The sequence below is a fragment of the Monopterus albus genome, unplaced genomic scaffold, assembly GCF_001952655.1.
Source record: "Monopterus albus unplaced genomic scaffold, M_albus_1.0 scaffold188.1, whole genome shotgun sequence".
NCBI classification, from domain to species: Eukaryota; Metazoa; Chordata; class Actinopteri; order Synbranchiformes; family Synbranchidae; genus Monopterus; species Monopterus albus.
Window position 1 is genome coordinate 651,210 of NW_018128068.1, and position 10,222 is coordinate 661,431.

Genomic DNA, 10,222 nt, shown 5'->3' on the forward strand with positions numbered 1-10,222 from the left:
CACACATACACAAACACAATAGGAAAGGTTCCATATATCTGTCCACATCTTCACTAAATTCTGAAAATTGCAGTAAAATTTCTTAATGTAAAATCACTGACCTACCCAGACACCGTTACCTTTCTACCTTTATTCTCACTGCCTTCACATAATCCTTGCATCGCATGTGCAAATGCCCCGCCCACAAGTGAGGGTACACCTTCCTACGTTTTGAGAGAAGTAAAATAGCTGTCTTGGCTGCAAATATAACTAACTTCTACAACTTCACAGTACATGAGTATGTGTGGACACATTGAATACAGGAGTCTCCTCATTCATTCTACACTGTTAATTCATGTTGTGCTTGTGTATTTGTAGTAGTTTATGCAGTTTTAAAGTGTTTGTTATGATCAGTCAGTGTCTGCTGTGTTCCTTTACCTTCGATTTATTGTGTGGACAGAGGCATAGCTGGCAGTCGGAACTAATGAGAAGATGCTGTCAGAATACCTTTTCCCCACTGGAAAGAGGCAGGTACAGGGGGTCTGGTGGAGTTTTGACACTCACTAGAAGCGCTTTTATGACCTTTTCAGAGAATTACTATGTGGTGGTGGTGTTGTTTTTGCATTTTTGTCTTGTAGTTTTACACTGCTGTCCTCCCAAGACCCCCTGGAAAAAGAGGTTGTAAACCTCAGTGGGATTGTTCTGGATAAACAAAGGTTAAATAAATAAAAATGAAACAACATGGGAATAGTGGTTCTACTACAAGATCTTCTCCATTGTGTGTGTCTGTGGGGGAGTGTCACTCTAGTTGTAGTTAACGTTATTGTTCGTCAGCCCTAAATTTATGATTAAGCTTTACATATATCACAGTTATTAATGGGCCCACAGGGGTGTTTACTGCCACTGCAGAGGAATAAATAATGTTTTGGTGTTTTTGCTAATGCTACCAGCGGTTATAAATGAGAGGCACAAACTTGGGCTACAGTCAGCCAGTGTTCTGCTTTTTACACTTGGCAGCAGCTGCTATCAGAATCATGGAGGTCACAGCACAAGATAGACCCCTTACCTTTTTGCTCACAGCTATGGAAGTAGCCAGAGAATTCAGCAGATATTTTATTTAAAAATTCAAGCAGATGCATTAGCTGCAGAACATGTTTACAGTGTAAAAAAAAAACTTTGTAGTTCCCCTTTAAATGTGCTAGAAGAGCCTAGTAGAAAACTTTGAAGGTTCATCATTGAATAATTCCTCTTGACATTCATCAAAGGCAGTGGAGTCCTCCTTTTGGAATTCTGAATTTGAACTTCAGTCTCCTACTTTAATTTGCATGCACTAAGATCACAACAAGATAAAACACATTGCTGATACTGCAAATTTTCTAAAAAGAGCGTTAAGTCCGAAAACCCATACACAACTATTAGTTTGCTTATGTGATCCTCCCAGTGAAGAGGAGTGGACAAGGAGACAGATTTGTCGTGGGACATACCTTCACACCCTTTTTCAGGCACCTAGTATGTGGAGTCGTTTTTCCAGAGGACGTAGATTGATTTGGTCAGCCAGTGTTGTGCAGTGCAAGTCCTGTTCCATGTTTCAGCTCTTATGGGGATTGATCTTCTTTGCGATCTGATATAACTGTTACGCTGTAACCACCTAATTTTTATGAATGATATTTGCTGGAATATTTAAAAGCTAATGGTTCTTGGTGTGTCTCAGTAGCTGTCATCGGGCTGCCTGGCGGTTTGCTGTGTCTATCCTCCACAGTAGCTGTTAAAAGGGACTCTCTCACATGGCTGAACTTATAACATCACTCATCTACATCATTAGTGCGTCTGCTTTTCAGGATGCGCACTGAGTAAACTCTGTTGAGGCCAGGGTCATAATGACAGCATGTAGATCCATTAAAATGGAAAAAATGGGGCATGATTTGAAATCAAAGACATACAGTATAGCCTAGCCTTTGCCTTTTTAAATAGTAATGTGATAATGTCTGGGAATGGTATTAATGTTTTTCAGAACTGTGAAAGTATAAAGAGAAAACAGCAGCATTTCACTAGAGCTTTCCAAACTTTGCAAGAATAAGCCATATCCTTTCCAGTGTAACTACATGTCTCCATTTTAATAACCTAGCTTCGATTAAACATAGTTAGAAAATGAAAACATTGCCTTAAATATTGTAATCAGCTCAAATAAAACATGGCTCAAAATACTTAATGCCTCCTCTAGCTAGTCCCACAATAGAAGATCACACATGGAACATATAAGGATGTTTTAGCTCTTAAATGGAACAACCACATTGCAATTAGGAAGCACAATAGGAACATCCTCCTCCACTTTGAGGTGAAGAGTTACACCACCCATGGGAGAATCTGCAGCAGCCAAAAACAAACCAGATAGTGCCGCAGCACACCTACTGTAGACCAGTGCAAGCCATGCTATGAGAGAGGGAACATTGCAGGCCAGGCTGGAAAAACAGGACATGCGCTGTAATTTTACATCACTTGTTTTAAAAATAATACATTTCCTTAAAAGTATTTATTAGACTTTTTCAAGCCCTATTTTCACTGCAGATAAAATTAATACATAACTAGAAAATCTTTTTTTATAAGGAGTTTTGTGAAATGCACATACACCTGGAAGGAGACACATTTCATAATCCTTTTTTGTCGATCCTGCAGTAGCTTTCCCGCCTGTGCTGGTTTGGTAATGGTGGGTAAATGGAAATCTAGCCTTCTCCTTCCCTGAATTGGCAGCCGTGTGCTGGCCCCCCTCTGTGCTTTTGCTAGTCACCTGTATCTGCTTAGAACAGGTGCCGGATCCCGTTCAGCTGCAGCATTCACAGCACAGGTACGGGTGGGAGGCCCTTGGCTGCTAGTGCAGTCCCCCAAGTTTTCCAGGGGTCCCCATCTGTGTCCCCGCATATCCTCTGCCACATGGCACCTGTCCCTCGACGAGTCTGGTCCATTCTTCGTCCGGCGACGTACACGCCTGCCTGCCACCCCACACTCTGCCTGTTGTTGAGCCACAATGAGATGAAGAATATCTGCACCCATAATCCCTTGCTGTGAGATGTGCATTTTTTTTTCCCCTTCTTTTCCTCCTTTGGCCAGATTCGGGGCCAAATACAAATTGTAAACAGGTTATTATGCTGCTGTAACACACTCCAACTGGAAATGCACTCCAACAACATTTAGTATTTACTGATGTAAGTGTCTTTATCTGCCACACCGAGTAGTTTAATTTGGTGTAAAGTTCACTGCATTTAGTGTGATGAAGATGGTGTAATGGGTTTTGTTTTTTATTTGCAAAGTTTAACATGAAAACATGTAATTATTCATTCAGAATCACTTGGAATTTGACTCCATTCGGGTGCATATATTATTTATGATATATGCAGCTGTAGTGTGCTCATAATGCAGCTAACTCAAGCGCACTATACCATACCTGTAGTAAGTAGGTTTTAATAGCATCTCTCAGGAATGGCTATGCCTTGGTCACGTACCTCAAATCAGCCACTTCCTCTTGAACTACAGTTAATACGTGAAGAACGTCATATTGCACAAATGGTCAACCTCCGAATGTGACGTGATTGGCCGCTCCCTCACTGGCTACACAATGGATGGTGGACCAACCAGACAGTCGGCCTCCTCCATGCCTCCGGAGGACATGATATTTAAAATGATCACCGCTCGCCTCAGTCTCAGCACATGGATAATACTTTACACAGCTGTGCAAGCTCTGAGCCGTGTCCACACACACCAAGCCTTATGTTATTACCTTGATAGTGTTGAGTTAGACCGCCGAGTTGTTTGTTTGCCCAGGGAAGTGACATGACGACAGGAGAGGAAATAGGAAACATAACAGACTACCTGACAGACTCATTCCACAGGCTTGACCTGAGACTGGAACTGAGCCAGGCAGCAATCAGAGAGCATTAACAAGAGGAGGCTCTTTGTTTGTTCAGCCTATATCCTCAAATTCATTAATATTCTAAATCTTGCGATCCTAGAAGTGTGTGAATGATTCACTTAGTAAAACTGAGTAGATTATACACACCCTTCTCATTGAAGAAAGGGCTGTACAGACAATTCCTGCAAGTTGCAGCGTGCACAACGTGCAGAGTTTATGCGGTTCACAGTTCATGTCAGTGTTTGTTGACTCATTATTTTCCTCTTTCCTTTCTTGTTGATTTATTGCAGCCAAAACAGCAGTGATGGCTGTCTTTGGTTTTCTGTGAAAGGCTCTGACTAAAGGTTAAGCTGACGATGAGGAAAGGATTGAGGCTAACAAGTTGAGTGTTGTGCCCTCCACTTCCTTAGAATGTTAAAGTCACAGAATCGACAGAACTCAGTAAATACTCCCGCAATGCTTGTGGGCATCTCAGAGAGGGGATTTTGTACTAATTAAAGAAAAGTGTTATTATCCAGAGGAGGTGAACGTGTCAGTGAGAACTGCTGTATTTAATAGTTTTAATGCTGTACCAAATGGTGTTATGTCGATGTAGAGACACTGTGATTGGTAAAAGTATTTAGTTTTGACTGTTTTCACTGTCCAATGAAATGCATGTCTCTCCCGTTTTGGTGGTTTGGAATTTTTCAAATCAACTGAAAGATGAAGTGTTTCTCCTTCATCCAATGTCATGTGTTAAATATAGTAAAAAAAAAAAAACTGGATTATCTAAAAAATGCATTGTTACCAAGAGGAAAATAAGACTAGTTTTCTTAATTCATGAAATGTCATTTTAGAGATGCACAGATTTCCTTGCATTTTATTTGGACTGTATATCTTTTCCATGCCTAAACCTTTATAGTGGTCATAAAGAGTTTCTGTCTTGGTTGGTTGGAAATTCAGTAAAATACCAAAGCATGTGGATATTCAATATAAGCATGCTGTTTTGTTCTTAAGTGTAGAACCTTGGCTCATGCCAGACTTGAGGTTTTTGTGTGCAGCCTAATGTGATGATGCTTTGTTGACGCTTAGGTCTTTGTCCTTGTCGTGTTGCAGTGACCTTCCCTGAGGTGCTGGATGTGGTGTTGAGACATTGCAGGGCGTCTTTACCAAGGGAGTCTGCAGTAGCACCCAGAGCTGACCCTGACATTGTGGGGGCTGGTGCCATGCCGAAGGCTACTTTCTCACCCCATATGCCTGGGGAAGAGGCCATATGTGAGAAAGTAGCCATCCGGCTCCCACATCCAAAATATGGATGCACTCAAATGGGCCCTCCACAGAGATCTGAACCCCTGCAGCCACAAAGGGTAATTATCTAACCCTGAAGAAATGAGCACAATATCGGCCAGATGCAGGTACGTGATGGATGTTGTCATTCTAGTCAGTTTAATCATCATTCACAGCAAGTGTTGGAATGTGTATGAAAAGGAGTGATTGCATGGGTCATTTTTGCATACGTATTTTCACAGTAAGTGTGGTATTTGCTCATTACTGTGTGGATTTTTGTGGTCTGTCTGTGGCCAAGGTATAAAAGGCCAGGTTGACAAATCCTCTGCTGAAAAATGGTGGTTAAGTAAGATGCTAATCAGTACGGCAATGTTTCCTCCTGCTCGCTGAACAGCAGGTTCCCTTCCCTCACTCTGGCTCTTTAATGCAGGGCCCAGCCAGGCCCAAACATCCTGACGGAGAGAGGCTTTTCCCTTATCAGTCAGGAAACACTGCTCCTCCGCCACATCCTCTTTACAAGAAGCACGACTCAACCGTTCCCAAAAAATGCAGGAAGACCAGCCAGACTCCAGGATTTGTCAAAAGCCCCCTGAATTCCTTTTTTCGAAAAAGAAAAATTCAAGAGAACAGAGAGGGTGAGAAGGGGAATAGAGAGGAGAGAGACGGGGAAAAATGAGGAGGGTATAAAACAGTCAACGAGCCCCTGGGACTTATTTTTTTATTTATTTTGCACAGATTACTAAAGGGCTGCATCAGCAAGATATCACACAGGGTGAGGGGCTGGGGGTGGAAGGGGGGTCCTGAGTGCCTAAGAATGGCACCCAGAATAAGACTCCAGGAAAACAAAAGACGGTTGAGATGGAGGCGGGTGGTGACGGCCGTGCCTGCTGTACACTAATCCTCTGAACCGGGATGAAATGGAAGCGAGAGCAGACGGACGGAGAGGGATGATGTGATGGAGGGTGGAAAAGCGAGCAGGGGAGTGGGTGTCAGAAAAGGCCACTCGCAGTACAGCTAGTAGACAGAGCCTGAAATAGAAGAATACATGGCGTGGCAGCAAATTGAAAGATGGACAAAAAAGCACACACCATGTTGTTGTTTGTTTTGTTTTGTTTTTGTTGAAGGAAAATTATAGTGTTAAAAAAATCTGTTCTAATTGTTTTATTTAGGAATCTGATTGTATTCATTGTGTAGATGAGTCGAAATGTACTTCATCTGCTACCACACAATCTTTTAAATGTACCTCTTATTCGCAGTATCGCCTGTTTAGGTGTAGCAGTGAAATAAGTTTTGTGGTGTGCTGTCGGTGGACACCTTATCCAAGTAATTGCATTAATATAAAAATTGACCTTTATTTGTTATTATTATCCTTCACAAACCTAAATCAGCATACAGTTGTAGTTACATTATTATTTTTCATCGTAGAGGTTATGATTATATATTATTAAGTACTTGAGAAGAAGTATAAACGGCTTTTTTCTTCGTTATACACTTTTTTTTTTTTTTTGTTAAATTGCATAGGAAATGTCCAACTAAAACCTCATTCAATTACAACTACTGAGGTAAGACTCCCAAACTGAGAGCGAGAACATATAGTACAAACATTCAAATGGAAAGCGTTGATAATAGCATTACAGCCAGCATGTATGCGAAACATCGAAGGACTTAAATTATCATCTGTACACGCCGAGGTGGCAACAGTAGATGGTGACATTTACAAGTGGACAACAAGTCTTTTACGATTGTTCTTCTGGTTTGGAAATTTCATGACAACTGGAGGTGGAATACTATAATATTCTGTGTCTGCGTCCCTGAGATGTCCATCTCCCTTTTTCACATTTCTCCAGTTGCCCTTGGTTCTGTCCTTGGCTCCAGACAATCATATTGCTCAGCAGTCAGTTCAGGTTTTAATCATAGTGGGTGAAGTAGCCAGTAGATGCTAATAAGGAGTTTTGAAATTACAGATAGGAGCACAGAATTCTTTCCCTTATTTGCACCCAAGTGCAACTTCAACCCTGATTTCTTCACCCATTTTAAACCTCGTCGTGTCTCTGCTCAGTCACAAGTATAACGGGTGCTGTAACTAAGCTTATGAGATGCTGTAGTTGTTGTAGTAGGCTGCTGTTGCATCTGCCAGCACGGAAATGAGACTGGTTTCTGTAGTGCTACTGGGACAAGCAGTGGTGGCTGATGCCACCTGGATGTGTCCGGTAACGGTCATGGTGCTCCCCTGCTCAGGGTGAAACCCGGTCCCAGTGGAGTTCAGGTACTGGTCAAACTCATTGCGGTCCACCTCGCCCAGAAGCTCAGCCTGGCTCAGCTGGTCTAGAGTCTCCAGGTGGCCTTGTGTCTCTGGTGGTGGGGACAGCTGGCCCAAGTGGCCCTGATGGAGCCCGTGATGAATCTGAGGGAAAGATGACGCATTGTAGTAAGACAGCGGCGGGCCAGGGATCAGTCCACCACAGCCGCCACTTTGGGACATGTGAGGGATGTGACCTATGTGTGTGCCCCCACAGTGGATTTGGTTCTGAGTGTAGTCAGTGTGGTAAGGAGGCGGGCTGCCCATGTGTGTCTGATTCTGATGGTGCTCATCTGCACAGGAGGCTGAGGAAGAGCAGGAGACAGAGGAGCTACCAGACACTGAGTAGTAAGAGGGGGGTCCATGCTCATGGTCCATGGCATCTAGTGGGGACATCTCCGGAGGAGTGGGCAGGCCATAGGGGTAGGTGTCGAAGCTGCTGTTGGAACCCACAGGGTCTCTGAAGCTTCTGACGCTGGGCAGAGCAGGGCTGGGGCTGGAAAACCCGCTACTGATGCCATTAGGGCCGCCATCATCTTTGTCAAGGGTGTGACACAGGACTCGCTGGTCGGGTAGGGCGTTCTGATCAGGGGCCAGCCCGCTCAGGAGGAAGCCAGGGTCCACTCGTTTGCAGATGCGTTTCAGCTGTTTCTTCCGGCGAGGCCGATACTTGTAGTTGGGGTAGTCCTGCATGTGCTGCACCCGAAGCCTCTCTGCTTCTTCTACATAGGGCCTCTTCTGAGGGGGAGTCAGGGCCTTCCATGATTTGCCTGAGTGAAAAAGAGACAGAAGAAATGTAAAATATAAAGTATGATAAAATCCTTAATAGCTGTCAACAAAAAAATAATGCAGTTTACCCTTTTTAAAAATTTCTCTTATACCCTATTATAATAATATTAAAATGACAGTTTCTATAACTTGTAAAATATCTCTAAAATGTTTTTATTTTTTGTTTTGCTTTGTTTTATGCCAGCCTACATTTCTGTAATGGAAAATTTAAGTTAATACGAAAAATGGGTGGATTGTGACGTTTCCAAAATTATACAACAGAAACTGTACTTTAAAATACACGTCACAAACAAATGTAGTAAATCTTCCTTAAAAAAAAATCTTGTTTTGATTTATTTTGCACTTCACGAATGTCCACTTTAAAGATGTCCACTGACAAACTGTGTGTATGGTTTTTTTGTGTTGCTGTCGTGTGTGAGTGCCAGATTTAGAGCTTAATTCACGTAGATGAAAACCAAAACAAAACTAGCTATTTTTGTCTTTCTATTACTTCGCTCTTAACGAATTTTACGGATAAAAGACAAAGTTTAAATTGAATCGGATTTTGGCGAGACGCCTGTCAAATTATGCGTTTATTTACTTGGCCTATTTTTTGACCATCTGCGGGTAAAAACTTAAAAACAAACAAATTATTTAAACCTTTAAAAAGCTTTTTAGATTTTACTTCCTATCAGCATTTGAATAAGTCCAAAAACTTATGTAAAACAGCCGAGGCCTGATGGGAATTAGAAGCGTAAAAAGTCGCAATAATAGGCTGTTAATAATAATAATAATAATAATAATAATAATCCTAATAAAAACTAACTTTCATCTTACCCAACATTTTGCTGAGCTCCGCATTGTGCAGGTCCGGATTTTGAACCGCCAACCGTTTGCGTTCATCTTTGGCCCAGACCATGAACGCGTTCATGGGCCGTCTGATCCGCGGCTCCGGAGCCTTGTCCACGGGAGTCCTGTGCGGGCCGTGTCCGTCTGGCACGTCCCCGTCTCCCGGAGGACTCTCGAAGGACTCTGGCCACGACGAGTACGCGCTGATGAGGGCTGCCATCTGCGCGCTCCAAACTTTAAGACGCGTTTGTCACTCTGTCTTGAATAAGTTGCGCTCTCGCTCAGACTTTACTATAGGCTAATAAAAACAAAAGTGTTTGGACACTACAGGAACAGGAGACAGTCAGACGTCAGTATGGGTTTCAGGAGAAACCACAGATGCGCTCAGACAGCGGCTCCTCGTCGCCAGTTATGATCCAGTCTTTCCTGGTGGATGGGGGGAGCGCTTTATATTTGAGGAGCAGGTTCAGGAGAAACCCCGGAGGACTCTCGGCTCCTCCTCGATTGCAAATTGAGCCCCGTGAAATAGAAGAGAGAGAGAGTGTGTGTGTGTGTGTGTGTGTGCAGGATTTCAACACTACTAACAACTTAAACTGGCCTCACAACAAAACAACACTTTACACTGTCGAATAATGTAAATGCTGTTAAACTACGTGTGTTTCTTAGCTCCTGATTTTTTTTTTAGCTATTAAGTAGCCTACTTTTAAAAATTAAACAGCTAAATCCGTATGAAACCAACGTTTCTCAAACAACATAAGACATCTTTTGCAAACACTACAAATAATCCATTTCTCCTTTTACTGCACATGTGCATTAATGTTCTTGTGCAGGGGATGACAAGGAAGGATTTGGCAACTTCGGGTTTTCTCTAGTCAACAAGAAAAGCCTCACCTGACAACCTTATCTAACCTGTTCTGCAGTATACTCAGCGACATTACACAGCAAAGTGCACAGGTTAAGTGTTGTCAGATCACTAAACTCCAACGCTACCAGGTGTCCTGGTCTTTGTGTGCACCCCATTTTTAGGAAACATACGTGATACAGAAATCAATAACTTCATATATAGAGTATTTTTACCAGTTAATCTCAGTGTAATATCCCGTATTAATGTTTCACTCACTCAAAAATCTAAATGTTTTATTTTTGAGTCTGGGTGC

At 42.5% G+C, this 10,222-nt stretch overlaps 1 protein-coding gene and 1 long non-coding RNA gene across 5 annotated transcripts in view; one reads left to right on the forward strand and one right to left on the reverse strand.

Moving 5' to 3' along the window:
- LOC109970008 (uncharacterized) overlaps positions 1–10,222 on the forward strand; it is a 15,042-nt gene that overhangs the window by 1,221 nt on the left and 3,599 nt on the right. For 3 of the 4 annotated variants that reach the window (XR_002276347.1, XR_002276348.1, XR_002276350.1), the window contains one exon: positions 4,979–5,277. This is a non-coding gene — a long non-coding RNA (uncharacterized LOC109970008). The remainder of the gene's footprint in view (positions 1–4,978; positions 5,278–10,222) is intronic. The other variant, XR_002276349.1, reaches the window with a different exon arrangement.
- Positions 5,547–9,596, reverse strand: sox7 (SRY-box transcription factor 7). The gene is made up of 2 exons (XM_020617294.1): positions 9,054–9,596; positions 5,547–8,218 (listed from the first exon to the last, which is right to left on the reverse strand). Exons 1-2 carry the CDS (start codon positions 9,283–9,285, stop codon positions 7,239–7,241), a joined length of 1,212 nt encoding a protein of 403 aa, XP_020472950.1. The 5' UTR covers positions 9,286–9,596; the 3' UTR covers positions 5,547–7,238.

Excerpts from the sequence above, each read along its gene's own strand:
- sox7 (XM_020617294.1), bottom strand. The coding sequence starts at position 9,285 with ATGGCAGCCCTCATCAGCGCGTACTCGTCGTGGCCAGAGTCCTTCGAG. Across the intron at positions 8,219-9,053 it reads GGAGCTCAGCAAAATGTTGG|GCAAATCATGGAAGGCCCTG; the intron begins GTAAGATGAAAG and ends TTTTTCACTCAG.